General features: G+C 49.5%; 1 protein-coding gene across 4 annotated transcripts in view; it reads right to left on the bottom strand.

The window, feature by feature from the left end:
- The window catches only part of KCNIP3 (potassium voltage-gated channel interacting protein 3), a 115928-nt gene that overhangs the window by 63914 nt on the left and 36508 nt on the right, over positions 1-15506 (bottom strand). For 2 of the 4 annotated variants that reach the window (XM_081921365.1, XM_081921366.1), the window contains exon 1: positions 10159-10603. The exons of the other annotated variants lie outside the window; for them this stretch is intronic. In XM_081921365.1, the coding sequence (XP_081777491.1) occupies positions 10159-10588 (430 nt within the window). In that variant the 5' untranslated portion in view covers positions 10589-10603. Of the gene's footprint in view, positions 1-10158; positions 10604-15506 lie in introns of those variants that run through there. 4 annotated transcript variants of the gene reach the window in all.

The following is a 15506-nucleotide window of genomic DNA, read 5'->3' as shown; positions in this document are numbered from 1 at the left end:
GAGTAGTTGGGTGGGTTGATCTGACAAAGAAGAGCTGGGAGTTGGGGGCTGGCATGGCTGTTGAAGTTCCCCAGGAGTGGACCTGAGGGAAGACTGCATGTTCCCTCTGGCTCCTGGAGAGCCCAGCCCTCTGTGCCAGCCTGCCATTGGCCAGTACAGGAGAGGCTGACGCAGGGCCAGATTTCAATCCGGGAGCACGAGACCAAGTTCATGCTCTGGCCAGACGAGCGCCCGGCATCCCAGCTCTGCATTGACAGTGGGGAGGGAGCTGCCACACCCCAAAAGAGGGATCAGCGGACTTGTGGTGGTCATGGTGGGGCAGGAGCCACTGGTGGGTAACAACACAATTTTCCTAGGAAAAATACACTGCTCACATATTGCAGAGCTGAAAAAGGTTTAGAAAAGGGCAACCAAAAGGATCAAAAGTGAGTACGAGGTGACATGACAGAACCATATAAAATAATTCATGGTATGGAGAAAGTTTTTCTTCTTCTCTCATAAAAATAAAGCTCCTGGACATCCAATGCAACTGAATGTGGGAAGATTCGGGACATATAAAATATTTCTTCATGCAGCATCTAGTTAAACTATGGAACTCCGTCCCACAGGAGGCAGTGATATAAAAAGAGGATTAGACAACTTCATGGAGAACAAGGCTAGCAGTGGCTACCAGCCACAGTGGCCATGGCTGGAGGCAGAAAATGTTTTTGGATACCAGTTTCTGGAAGCCACAGGAGGAGAGAGGGTTTTGTGCGTGAATCCAGATTGCGGTCTTCCCAACAGAGGCATCAGGTTGGCCACTGTGAGAGCAGGATACTGCCATTGGGCCATTGGCTTGATCTGGCAGCCTATTCTTATGTTCATACGAAGGACAGAGAAACCAACTCACTGTGGCTACTCTCAGAAACTCAGACGGATGAGTCCTCTGCCACTATAACCGGCACCGCAAAGATCTGCTATGATTGGAAACCCCATCATGCAGAGAATGGCTTGGGTGCAGTAGCGGCGTGTGGGGTGGTGGGGAACTTCAATGTCTCCCTCCCAATGACAGCAGCACCACGGCTGCTTACCTGAACGGAGTTATGATGGGACAGTGACAAGGCTGGGGTGGCATCATTGCACTGACCCTCCCACCAGAACACCAGCACAGGCCCAGCCCTGACCTTGCTACTGTCTAGCTTGATCCGGGTTTTTCAGAACCACCTCAGCATCACACATCATAAAACAATAACAATGTAGACAAATACACAGACATCAAAGATTTCAATGCCAGTATAATGGTGAGATTATTTCTAGGATCAAGGGAGTTTCAGAGTGACAAAGCTGCAGGTCTAGCATGGGGTAGCTTTCCACCAGTTTATTACTTTGAAAACTTCAATTGATGAAACAATCTTGAGGCTACCAAAAGCACATCAGGAGATCTCAGATGGACCAGAGACAATAATATTTTAAGGAGAGATCAATTAAATAGTGTTAGGTTGAAACTTGTGCTACATTTCTTCAACTTAACCTACCAAGGGTTAAATTGGTGCAAGAGACGTTAGCCTAGGTGGGAAATAGAGGGTGCTTTGGATAGCTTTTTTAAAAAGTATTTTTCTTCCCCATGAAACCCTCTGCAAAGAATTTCATCACTTTACTGCACTCCACCTTGTGCTCTTCAGAGTGGGAAGCGATATCAAGATTTCATCCGCTTGCTTACCAGTGGTGTCGCATGCGTGGGCATGCAAGGCTGAAGAAAGTTCCCCAACTATAACTTTTACAGTACCTCTTTCTCACCCCCCCCCCTTTGCTAGGCCTCAGGATCTGTTCTCTGTTACGGTGCTCTTAATGAATTTTCTGAGCATTTGGGCACAACACAATCTAGTTCCACTGAGTAGCCAGCAGCAGGATTCTGCCACTTCTGGCACCACTCAGGGTCTGACGTGTTGTTGTTGTTTAGTCGTTTAGTCGTGTCCGACTCTTCGTGACCCCATGGACCAGAGAACGCCAGGCACCTCTGTCCTCCACTGCCTCCCGCAGTTTAGTCAAACTCATGCTGGTAACCTCGAAAACACTATCCAACCATCTTGTCCTCTGCCGTCCCCTTCTCCTTGTGCCCTCCATCTTTCCCAACATCAGGGTCTTCTCCAGGGAGTCTTCTCTTCTCATGAGGTGGCCAAAGTACTGGAGCCTCAGCTTCACAATCTGTCCTTCCAGTGAGCACTCAGGGTTGATTTCCTTCAATATGGAGAGGTTTGATCTTCTTGCAGTCCATGGGACTCTCAAGAGTCTCCTCCAGCACCATAATTCAAAAGCATCAATTCTTCGGCGATCAGCCTTCTTTATGGTCCAGCTCTCACTTCCATACATCACTACTGGGAAAACCATAGCTTTAACTATACGAACCTTTGTTGGCAAGGTGATGTCTCTACTTCTCAAGATGCTGTCTAGGCCTGTCATTGCCCTTCTCCCAAGAAGCAGGCGTCTTTTAATTTCGTGGCTGCTGTCACCATCTGCAGTGATCATTGAGCCCAAGAAAGTAAAATCTCTCACTACCTCCATTTCTTCCCCTTCTATTTGCCAGGAGGTGATGGGATCAGTGGCCATGATCTTCGTTTTTTTGATGTTGAGCTTCAGACCATATTTTTCGCTCTCCTCTTTCACCCTCATTAAAAGGTTCTTTAATTCCTCCTCACTTTCTGCCATCAAGGTTGTGTCATCTGCATATCTGAGGTTGTTGATATTTCTTCCGGCAATCTTAATTCCGGCTAGGGATTCATCCAGCCCAGCCTTTCGCATGATGAATTCTGCATATAAGTTAAATAAGCAGGGAGACAAAATACAGCCTTGTCGTACTCCTTTCCCAATTTTGAACCAATCAGTTGTTCCATATCCAGTTCTAACTGTAGCTTCTTGTCCCACATAGAGATTTCTCAGGAGACAGATGAGGTGATCTGGCACTCCCATTTCTTTAAGAACTTGCCATAGTTTGCCGTGGTCGACACAGTCAAAGGCTTTTGCATAGTCAATGAAGCAGAAGTAGATGTCTTTCTGGAACTCTCTAGCTTTCTCCATAATCCAGCGCATGTTTGCAATTTGGTCTCTGGTTCCTCTGCCTCTTCTAAATCCAGCTTGCACTTCTGGGAGTTCTCGGTCCACATACTGCTTGAGCCTTCCTTGTAGAATTTTAAGCATAACCTTGCTAGCGTGTGAAATGAGTGCAATTGTGCGGTAGTTGGAGCATTCTTTGGCACTGCCCTTCTTTGGGACTGGGATGTAGACTGATCTTCTCCAATCTTCTGGCCACTGCTGAGTTTTCCAAACTTGCTGGCATATTGAGTGTAGCACCTTAACAGCATCATCTTTTAAAATTTTAAATAGTTCAGCTGGAATACCATCACTTCCACTGGCCTTGTTATTTGCAGTGCTTTCTAAGGCCCATTTGACTTCACTTTCCAGGATGTCTGGCTCAAGGTCAGCAACCACACTACCTGTGGTATACGAGGCATCCATTTCTTTCTGGTATAATTCCTCTGTGTATTCTTGCCACCTCTTCTTGATGTCTTCTGCTTCTGTTAGGTCCTTTCCACTTTTGTCCTTTATTATGGAAATCTTTGTACGAAATGTTCCTTTCATATCTCCAATTTTCTTGAACAGATCTCTGGTTCTTCCCATTCTATTGCTTTCCTCTATTTCTTTGCATTGCTCGTTTAAGAAGGCCTTCTTGTCTCTCCTTGCTATTCTTTGGAAATCTGCATTCAATTTCCTGTATCTTTCACCATCTCCCTCGCATTTTGCTTGCCTTCTCTCCCCCGCTATTTGTAAGGCCTCATTGGACACCCACTTTACTTTCTTGCATTTCCTTTCCATTGGGATGGTTTTCGTTGCTGCCTCCTGTATAATGTTACGAGCCTCCATCCATAGTTCTTCAGGCATTCTGTCCACCAAATCTAAATCCTTAAACCTGTTCCTCACTTCCACTGTGTATTCATAAGGGATTTGACTTAGATTGTATCTTACCGGCCCAGTGGTTTTTCCTACTTTCTTCAGTTTAAGCTTGAATTTTGCTATAAGAAGCTGATGATCTGAGCCACAGTCAGCTCCAGGTCTTGTTTTTGCTGACTGTATAGAGCTTCTCCATCTTTGGCTGCAGAGAATATAATCAATCTGATTTCGATGCTGTCCATCTGGTGATGTCCATGTGTAGAGTCGTCTCTTGTGTTGTTGGAAAAGCGTGTTTGTGATGACCAGCTTGTTCTCTTGACAGAACTCTATTAGCCTTTGCCCTGCTTCGTTTTGATCTCCAAGGCCAAACTTGCCAGTTGTTCCTTTTATCTCTTGACTCCCTACTTTAGCATTCCAATCCCCTATAATGAGAAGAACATCCTTCTTTGGTGTCACTTCTATAAGGTCTTGTAAGTCTTCATAGAATTGGTCAATTTCAGTTTCTTCAGCACAAGTAGTTGGTGCATAAACTTGGATTACTGTGATGTTAAAAGGTCTGCCTTGGATTCGTATCGAGATCATTCTATCATTTTTGAGATTGCATCCCAGTACAGCTTTCGCCACTCTTTTGTTGACTATGAGGGCCACTCCATTTCTTTTACGGGTTTCTTGCCCACAGTAGTAGATATGATGGTCATCCGAACTGAATTCACCCATTCCCGTCCATTTTAGTTCACTGATGCCCAGGATGTCAATATTTATTCTTGCCATCTCATTTTTGACCACCTCCAACTTACCCAGGTTCATGGTTCTTACATTCCAGGTTCCTATGCAATATTTTTCTTTACAGCATTGGACTTTCCTTTCGCTTCCAGGCATATCCGCAACTGAGCGTCCTTTCGGCTTTGGCCCAGCCGCTTCATCAGCTCTGGATCTACTTGTACTTGCCCTCCGCTCTTCCCCAGTAGCATGTTGGACGCCTTCCGACCTGAGGGGCTCATCTTCCAGCGTCATATCTTTTATATGCCTGTTGTCTTTGTCCATGGAGTTTTCTTGGCAGGGATACTGGAGTGGCTTGCCGGTTCCTCCTCCAGGTGGATCACGTTTGGTCAAAACTCTCCACTATGACCTGTCCATCTTGGGTGCCCTGCTCGGCATAGTTCATAGCTTCTCTGAGTTCTTCAAGCCCCTTCGCCACGGCAAGGCAGTGATCCATGAAGGGTCTGACGTGCTCAAGCGCTTTTACAGCAAACTTCATTCCAAACAAAACTGTCCCTTCCTGATGATATCTTCTAGTTCAGCCTTCACTGACCTGGTCCTCTCCAGATGTTTTGGACTACAACTCCCATCAGCCCTAGTTAGCACATGCTGATGGGCATTTTAGTCCAAAACATCTGGACAGCACCTGGTTGGCAAAGGTTGATTCAGCTGGACTGAAATCAACACTATCTCGTACATCAATGATTCCTAAAGTTACTCTGCATTTGACCTTCTCTTACCTTTCCATCTCCCCTACGGCCTTCTTTCCCTTTTTTTGTTCTGCTGTGTGAAATCTGAAGCCTCAGCGTCCAAAATCTATACACCTATTTGTCAAAGACCTCATACGTACATGTAAAGTGGCAAGCTCAGTGGTTGGACAGGTTCAGCGCAGAGGCTCAGCCTGTGTCAGAAAAGTCACAGGGAGTCAGAACAATCCAGACACTCAGCTCCCTGCAAACCACCACAGGCTGAAACCGTTAGTAGAGGCAGCACAGGAGAGATGCTGTCCCTCAGCCCAATGGACTTGCAGGACATTTCCCAGCAGAGGGAAAGTGAGCAGCCTGTTGGGTCTCTCCAGCCTGCTGATTTTCTGCAGGTGTGTCCTCCAGCATGCCATTGGTCCCATCTGTACTATACATTTAAAGAAGTATCATACCACTTTAAACAGCCATCTCTTACCAGCCCTGCCAAATCCTGGGAACTGTCATTCCTTAAGGGCACTGAGATTTGTTAGGAGATCCCTGTTCTCCTTTAAGGAAGCTACAATTCCCAAGGTGGCTTAACAATCAACCCCTCTTCCTCTTGCTAATGGCCTGTTTGCAAGTTTTCAACAACTCAGTACAACTACACTTCTGTCTGAAAGCATCCTGGGGAAAAATCACTAAGTGACAGTGCGTCTTTGAATCCATACAATCATAGAATCATAGAGTTGGAAGAGACCACAAGGGCCATCGAGTCCAACCCCCTGCCAAGCAGGAAACACCATCAGAGCACAGAATCCAACTGTGATCTCGTTTGGTTCATTGGACAGTGTGGCACAAAAGGAACACTATCCTCTAATTACAAATTTACCAGTGGCAGCCAAACCAGCCATTGCAAATAATCTTTTTTTGGGGGGGGGGGAGGAATGCTATAATACTATATCAGTAATGGCATGAGTGGCTGAAGTTAGGACTAAATGCCAGAGAGGGAGGCTGTGGGTGAAAATCTGGATGCAAGGCAAAATCATAATTTAGCACTGTTAGAAATGAGCCTCAGTGAAGCAGGAGTGCCTGGCGTGCTCTGGTCCAGGGGGTCACAAAGAGTCAGACACGACTAAACGACTAAGCAACAAATAGAAATGAGCCTCAGTGAGCCTCCAACTTGCGCCATGACCCCTTCCACCCTCCTCTTCCTCCTCCTCCAGAATGGCCATGAGAAGAAGGAGGTTGGACCTTGCCCAAAATTGTGAGGAGGTTAGACAACATCAGTTATTTATATTGAACATTCAGTCTCCCTTTTTTGTCCACAGGTTAGATGAGATTGTGTCACAGCAATTGCTGTCCCACACCTACCCCCTGCATTTCATGTCACTTTCCTTATCTCAATGTGTGTGTGTCCATGGGGGAAGCAGGTGTGTAATGCAAGAACTCCAAACCAACTCTTGTTGCACAACCTTAATTGGGCAGTATGTGATTGAATCCCACATGCAAAATAGGGGCAGCCTCAAAACACCCTAAGTTTATATTGGCTGGGCAAATGAGCTGCAGTGCCTCCCCTGGCCATTAGGGGGGGCTGCTGCTGCACAGCAAAGTCCAGGCCAAGAGCTCCCCCTGCCTGACAGCTGCCCTGGTGCTCCTTGGAGCAAGACTGCAAAGCCCTTCTGCCTGACTCCCTGGGTGCCGTAGAGCAGGGGTCAGAAAACCTTTTTCAGCAGGGGGCCGGTCCACTGTCCCTCAGACCATGTGGGGGGGGGGCAGACTATATTGGGGGGGTGGTAAACAAATTCATATGCCCCACAAATAACCCAGAGATGCTTTTTAAATAAAAGGACACATTCTACTCATGTAAAAACACACTGATTCCCGGACCATCCGCAGACCAGATTAGGAAGGTGATTGGGCCAGATCCGGACCTTAGTCTGCCTACCCATGCCGTGGAGTGTGTGCGCTGCACACTCCATTACACAGACACCATGGCTTCTATCTCATCCCTTGCTGGGTCTGGAGGGCAGGTTTTGCCCATGTCACAAGAGAGAGAAACTACCGTAAGTGGGTGCCCAGGAGGAAGTGCAGTCAGTTGGCATCCATGAGAAGGGACAATGTCCCTGCGAGCCTTGCAGCATATGGGAAAAATGATGTCCACTTCCGTAAGTACATGTGTGGGGGCAGCCATACAGTTTTCCTGTACAACTCCCCAGGAAGGGGCTGCACATTATGACATCCAGTCGCTTCCTGGGAACATTTTCAAAGCAATTTTACTGTGTGGCAGCAGATCTGCTCCGTGCAGCTTAAGATGCTCAGAATGTTCTGAAGAAGAGAGCGGCAGCCCTCAGACCGCCTTGTGAGCACATGTGTGGGTCAGTCAAATTATGCAGTTTAATCTGCAGGTGAACATTCCAATCCACTCATGGGTTGGGTATGTGTGAAATGAGAAGGTTCACTCCAAATGTGGAGCGAACCAGAATTCTCTCCACCCCTACTTACTCCTAACTGTCCACCCCCCCAAAAAATAGGTATCATTAAGCAATTCCCATCCATAAGCTGCTTCTATTGAACAGCTCTTCTGAACTACAAGGCCCATCCAAAATCCTCTAATTCCAGGGACTGCCAATCTACTACCCAGCAGGATGGTCAGGAATGATGGGAGTTGTAGTCAATGAATATCTGGAAGGAAATGCACTGGAAGGAACTGCATTGACTATCTATGAATTACTCTAACTTCAAGACATCTCAGCTTTGGGACTACCAGAGCTTCTAAATGGGAGGCATGTATATGGTGTGAAGGAACTAGAGTGCCACTTTGGCATAAAACCTCTGCAGAGATATAGATGGAGAAATTAGCCAAGCTTCATGCAGCTGAGGGGAGCCTGGAAGGAGAGGTGTTTGAGGGGTGGGTGGGGTGGGGAGAGGAATGGGGGGGGGACAGAACAGATGGAGTTCTGGAAGGAATAGGGGACCCTGCAGGTGGACCTCTGCCCCTTCCCCAGCAGGCTCACTGGGTAGGGAGGAAGAGGAAGAGAGAGAGAGATGGAGTGCCACAGGGACTGCAGCCTGCCCCCAACAGAAGAAGGGAGCTCCAGCCCTGATGTGGAATTGCTGCCACACAAAAATAATGCAACGAAGCAATGACAACTTCAGAAGCACACTACTTTGTTTATGCTAATGTAGCAGGTAAGGTGCCGCTTACAAATCATCTAAAAAGATGACCCCGATTCACATCGTTTGTGACTAGGTGACACCTGTGCTCAGCCTGTTGTGCAGGATGAAGCGACAACTTCAATCAAGACGGGTCTTTGGATTGTATCCAATGGTGTCTGTGCACAAGCAGGACACATTTCCACACATGCAACAACACTTCCCCTTCCCCCAGGATGTCCTCCAGATTTGCTCCGAAGGGTGGAGGATTCTCTGGAGAATCTGGGGGCTGCGGGGGGCAGGGCTGGCAAGAAAGTGGACGTTCTGTTGCCCAAGTGGAAGTTGGCTTCTGTCACATTGGATGCAACCACTTAAACCGTACTTGGAGTGGATTGGCCTCCAATTAGAGGACCGCATTCTGAAAAACAAGAGGCATGGGCACCCTGGCAGCAGGAGACCAGGCCAGTGTGAAGAGAGTGTGAAAAGGCCAGAGGGTTCTTTCCAAACTTTGAGCAATTTCACCAGTAGATTAATCAATTACAGCTGTGGCTGATTAATCTGTGCAACCTGATTCAACTCACGAAAGGCAGACTGAAGGGCATGGAAGCTTATGTCTTTTGAGACTATAATATTCTGGTGGGTGTGATACTGAAATACCAAAGGCAGGGAGAAAAGAAAACTGAATGAAGAATTCTTTCCAGTTGAGCCAGTTCACACATTCTGCTGCCAGTCCCCCGGCTAAACAGCTGCCACATGTGCAGAGCTCAAGGGAGGAACATGGATGTGAGTGAACCAGCAGGCTTCTCCTTTATATGAGGAACTCATCCCACCAGCAGGCATCTGAGCAAAGGCCAGCATCCAGGATTAATTAACATTATACCTTGTCATCCTAGCAACATCACTTTCATTTGATCTTCAACGACACACACTCCTGCCTGTACAACACCCAGGCAAGAAACACGAAACTTTCACCGGAGATGACTTATTCTCTCCGAAACAGAGTCTCTCTCTCTGCACTGAGCCCTTGAGCTGGAAATCTACCAGTTTCCTGAAAAACACCACCCTGTGACCCGGGTGCCACCAGAACCCACCACTTATTTTTTTCCTTTTGGAAGTGCCAACTATTGTTGCAGAAACCTCTCTTGTGGGTAACTCTGGCGCATTAAAATAGTAACATTACATGTGGTTCGGAAGTGCCGGCTGTTTCCACATCTGGGGTCGGGAAGAAGAAGCAGCCACAATGTCCAAGTACCTGCTAAGGGGGAAGTATGCAAAGAGAGGAAAACAAGATGGGCCACAAAGTGGAAACTGTCTGCAGTCGGCAGCAACCTGCTGCACTCCCGGTGTTTTAGATGGGAACTCCCATCAGCCACGCAGTCCTGCAGCTGATAGCAGCTGTGGTCCAAAGCATCTGCAGGGCGCCAGGTTGGCAAAGGCTGTCATAAAAGATTCCCTAGAGGGCGAGGTCCCACTGGCCACAGCGTAGGCCTCAAGAAGGGCTCAAACGCCTTCCGCAAAAATTAATCTGCTTCTCTAAGCCCATCTCAGAACCATCCAGGGAAATAACTACCCCCACTGAGCAAGCCCAACCGGTGACCTCAGCTGCCTCTCCAAGCTGCTGGCAGACCCCTGGGCTTACCTTCAGACGACAGGTTGCCTGAGATGAGGCGGACAAAGCAGCTGATGAGGTTGTAGAGCTGCTTCTTGCAAGTGTGCCGGTAGTCTCGGATCTTGAGGCGCACCTCCAGGTAGCGCACAGGCTTCCCTGACGACGCTGATGCCTTTGCCTCTCCATTGAGGGGCATCCCGTTGCGCTCCAGCAGACTCCGCGGCAGCCTCTCCCCTGCCAGGCTCGCCTCCCCTCTGCCTTGGGCTCCCCCGACTTGCAAAGTTGCTGGGGCTGCCTTGGGAGAGAGCCGGGCGCCTGCCTCTTGCTGCACTGACCCTGCTCCCCTCTCCACCTGCCTACGCTTTGCCTCTTCCTCCGCTTGACTGCCTCTCTGGATCTCCTGGCCTCTCAAGGCAGGCCGCTTCCAAATTTGGATTTTCTCTAGCTGGCTGCTCTCCATCTCCCCCCTCTCCCACCCTCCCCTCCACTTATGATTCACTCACTTTCTAACCCGACTGCAGGAGTCCACAAACTCCTTTCTCTTTCCGTGGAGTCCAGCCCTTTTCTCCTCCCCCTCTCTGGCTGTTCTCTGTGGCCAGGGGCTCTTGGGGGGCACGATCTGGGCAGCCGTCACTCCCATCAGTAGTAGGGTCAGCCTCGTCCGCCTGGAGCGCCTGCTGAGCCCCCGAATCCCTGCTTCCCTGCTTCAACTAGGATCCGCTTACCAGTAACTCAAACTCAACCCCTGTGGTCTCCAGGGAGAAGGGGGAAGAGACAAGAGAGAGAGCGATAAAAAGATTATCCATGCATTTTAACCCTCAGAGTCCTGCAAGCTGCCACAACTATTTTCCTGCACTCATCGCTCTCTTGTGCTGCTCCCTCCAGCCGCTTGAGGGTCAGCTATGCTTCTTGAACTGGGGACCCCAGCGCAGATCTCCTCGGCCAGGCTCAGCCCCCTCCTCCTGAGCCTCTCAATATTCAGTGCTCGTCTGCTCTGTTGCCTGACTCAGCCATGCATGTGTCACCTGGCCATGCGGGAATGCACGGGAGGAGCCCGGCTGCTGGATCAGGCCAAAGGGTCCCGTCTACCCAGCATCCTGTTCTCACCTTGTTCTACGCACACACAGACACACACACACCTCTCCATCCAGGGAAGACAGAGGCACTATCCCAGTTCAAAGACACAGAGCAGCTGGCGAGGGGTGTGGCCTTTGAAGCAGATGAGACCTGGAGAGGATCCAAAGGGGCCACATCTAGTCCAGCATCCTGTTCTCACAGTAGACAACCAAATACAGTGGCAGAATTTGGGCTTTCAAATTTCAGCAGCACCCTGTGCAACACCAAAATATGGTGCCCCCCTCCCCGCCTCATGCCTTCCTTTCTAAGTCACTGTGGTGGCCACCCCTGCAATGCCCTCTCGGCTCAGCAGTGTGTCTGCAGGTCCTGGGCGGCCCAAACAACAAGACACCCCCCAACCTCTCTGAGGGCCAGTGTGGTGTAGTGGTTAAGAGTGGTAGACTCGTAATCTGGTGAACCAGGTTGGCTTCCCCGCTTCTCCATCTGCAGCCGCTGGGTGACCTTGAGCCAGTCACATTTCTCTGAAGTCTCTCAGCCCCACTCACCCCACAGAGTGTTTGTTGTGGGGGAGGAAGGGAAAGGAGAATGTGAGCCACTTTGAGACTCCTTCGGGTAGTGAGAAAGCAGGATATCAAATCCAAACTCTTCTTCTTCTGATGTGGTCCAAAGGAAAGCAGAGCAAGACATTTGGCACCATCTTGGCTGCAGGAGTTGCCAAAAGGAGGAGTAACAAGGCGCCATCCAACTGCCTTAGGGTTTATTCCTTAGCCTAGGTTTAGGAACAGAGTCTTCCTTCTTCTAGATGAGCTACCTTCCCGGGTTGAAGAGACCCCATCTGCCCCTCACTTTCCTCTACAGCACATGCAGAAACCACCTTCTTGACCATTGAATGCAGTATTGGTCTTGTCCGCGCAATCCGCTGGAGCCTGACTTTGCATGCAGGTGAATCCCCTAACTTGCAGAGGGTTTGAGACCCATCAGCTACCCTCACCTGGCTTAGCTGGTCAGTTGAAGCTGTTTCCCAGGCTGTGGCCGCTGTCGCAGGCTGACAGCTTCTAGGAGCCACAGGTGAGAGCTGAGTACATGGTGGGGACCAAAGGTGCACAAACCACCCCAGAAGGAGCATGACGTGTCCCCCCACCAGAGCTATTACCCCTCCTTTAACATCCACCACAGCCCACCATGCTAGTAACCGCTACACTTCATATCAGCAGACAAAGCTTCTGCCTTGTTCCATGTCAGGGTAACTGATTCATTGAAGCAGTTGACCGCACAAGAGTGGAGAATGTTCACCCCAGCTCTGGATCTGGCCCCCTCCCACATTCCCACTATTTGGGCACTAACATCTGCAAGGACTCCATGCCTGCCATGATGTCCAGCCCTCCATCTACCAAATGGAAGCAGGACCAGGCTGTGCAGGGACAGGTTCAGAGCCCCCAAGGGCAGCAACGTCAGGAGCTCCTGCTTCCTGCCATGGTTCTTGGATGGAAAGGAAAAGTCAGTCTCCTGCCTCTTACAATAGGGAAAAAGAAGAAAGCCCATGGAACACAGTAGGGCTCACTTCTGACGAAATATGCATAGGATTGCCCTAAAAAGGTGTTAAGGGCGGGGGGGACGGGCATAAATCCCAGTTTCCTGAGATCTAAAGGTGGGAGTATCCCATGCTTTGCTAAACAAGTGAACTTGGGTCCGAACGAGAGAGGGTGGCGCTGTTCACGCAATTTACAATGGTGTCATCTATGGGTATTTGCTTAGTAAACAACAGGGGCACTTCCAATGGTGTCAAGGGGAACTTTCCTCCAATGCAAAGGGCAGGCCCAGGGCCCTGATCCAGCTAAGGACCACAGTGGGGACAACTGGTTAAAGCCTCCTAAATCTTACCAGGGTCCCAATCCAGATCCTCTTCCCTGCATCTTTTCCCTGCTTTAAAAAGATCCACACTGTTGCTTCTTTTCTTTCTGTTACACCAGGGCTGGATTACCAAATGGGCAGAGTAGGAACCGGCCTCTGGGTCCCATGCCTTTTAGGGGCTCCGCAACAACAGGTCAAAATAATACTGATTCTGTCTTGAAAGAAAATTACAAGCAAGCTTTCTAAGTCAAATGCTATCCTTCTACAGCATGCACACAAGAAACCTCCACGTATGAAGTTTTCTGTGAGATAGTGGGTTGCGAGTTTCCGCTGACTCCAGATCCTAATACAACATTTTCAAGTATTAGGAGATAATTTGTGAGCCCCCCACAACTGACATGGGGCCTCCACAGAGTTTAATGTGTTACACTCACACTTCCCACATCTCTGGGAACTAGAGGACACTCACACCACACCCTTTGGAATGAATGCTCCAGAGTTGCTCCTGAGAAGGTTCACTTTCACACTGTGAGATGCATTGGGCAGCGAATGAATGATGTGGTCACACACCCAAGGTAGAGGCATGTAGAATAATGTACTCGCAATCGAGGAGGCTGACTGGAAGGCGGCAAGCCCAGAGCAAGGACTCCTGCAGAGAGGCGGCAGGTGGCCTCATCTGGGAATGGGTCCTCTGCGCTCACCAGAAGGAACTTTCAATTTTCTAATTAATACTCAGAGCACCCTCCTGTGCCCAGGCACACAATTTTAGCCCTTCTGATTTCCATGGGTGACTTCCAAGCATTTCTTAGCAATAGATTCATAGTGATTTCTCTTGTTCTTTTAAGTTCTGACCCACCCTGTTGACTCTTCAGTGCAGCTGGGCATGTTTAACGCACTTGTGGCTGCTGCCAAGCTCTGCACATTTGCATTCTGCCAATACCAACCCATCATAGGCACCATCTCTATGGGGCTGTTGGGGCCTCGGCCCCTGCAATATTTGTAGACAGGGGGCTGAGCCCTGCAATATTGAGGGGCAGAGTAGGCCTGTTCCTGAAGTTGGGCGCTCAGTGCAGCGTGCCCCACCACCGCTGCCCCCCTGCCTACAAATGAGGCCCAGACCACCTTGAACTGTTGCTGTCCGTCGAGGCTAGGTCAAGGCCTCCGTTGCTCAGCCCCCCACCCACCGCTGCACCTCCACAGCAACTCAGCCAACACCTCCACTGTGAGGTCTCCATTGAGGCCACACTTCCAGAAGTATGTCTGTGGCTGTCGCGGGCCTCAATGGAGGCCTTGCGGTGGAGGCAGAGGCCTTGGCCTAGTTGCCACGGGGGCAGTGGACAGCCAGAAGAGATAAGGCAGCGAGGGGAGGTGGCCGAGCACGGAGCCCATTTTCGCACACATGTGATGGCGCAAGTGATGTCATGACATAATGGCGCATGCATCACTGGTTGGTGCCACCAAGTCGGCGCCTCTGCAACCATTTTATTTTGGGACCTGAAATGCTGCTGTAGCCAAGATATGACATGATGCACGTGTAAGACTTGGATCAGGGACAGGGAACCTGTGGCTCCCAAATGTTCAGAGCACAAATCCCATCAGCCATAGCCAGTACAGCTGTGCTTTCATCAGCCAGAGCACCACATGGCCGCTCTGGCTGGGGGTGATGGGAACTGTAGTCCAAAGCATCTGGAAGGCACCAGGCTTATGAAACTTTCTCTAGGAACTGCCCCACCCCAAGACTCCCATTCCTTCATGCAACACACTCTGGGCAATGACCTTGAAGGTTTGTCACCTAAACGTGGCCCTGCCTGAGCCACACTGATTTCTCAGCCCTAGAGCAGCAACCACAGCGGGCTACCAGCTGTCGTAGGCTCTTAAGGTGGTCTCCCCCCTCTTATACAAACTCTGAACTGGCCAAGCTCAAGTTGCTTCTCCGTTCAAGTGCAGAACCAGCCTCCTCTCCTCCCTTGCAGGTGATATCTCAGTCCATTCCTCACCACCACCTCCCTTGGTTTACAGCTCAGACCAGGAAATGCTGTGTCCACAAATCCTGATCCCACGGGAAGGTGTATCAGTGACAGAGCTCAGCACCAGACCATTCCTGCTTCCCCCTGTGTTATTGGACACCAGCACGGAGGAAAAGCTGAAGCTGGGGTTCTTCAACTCTGAAAAACAACCCTGGGAGCAAAAAAAAATCCTTCCAGTAGCACCTTAAAGACCAACTAAGTTAGTTTTTGGTATGAGCTTTCGTGTGCATGCACACTTCATGCACACAAAAGCTGAAGTGTGCATGCACACGAAAGCTCATACCAAAAACTAACTTAGTTGGTCTTTAAGGTGCTACTGGAAGGATTTTTGTTTTGTTTTGACTATGGCAGACCAACACGGCTACCTATCTGTAACTGGAACCCTGGGAGCATCAGCCGAGAGAGGCCAGGCTGGTCCTGAAG

This window comes from Podarcis melisellensis (genome assembly GCF_964234715.1).
Source record: "Podarcis melisellensis genome assembly, chromosome: 8".
NCBI lineage: Eukaryota > Metazoa > Chordata > Lepidosauria > Squamata > Lacertidae > Podarcis > Podarcis melisellensis.
This window is presented reverse-complemented; position numbering and strand designations above follow the sequence as displayed.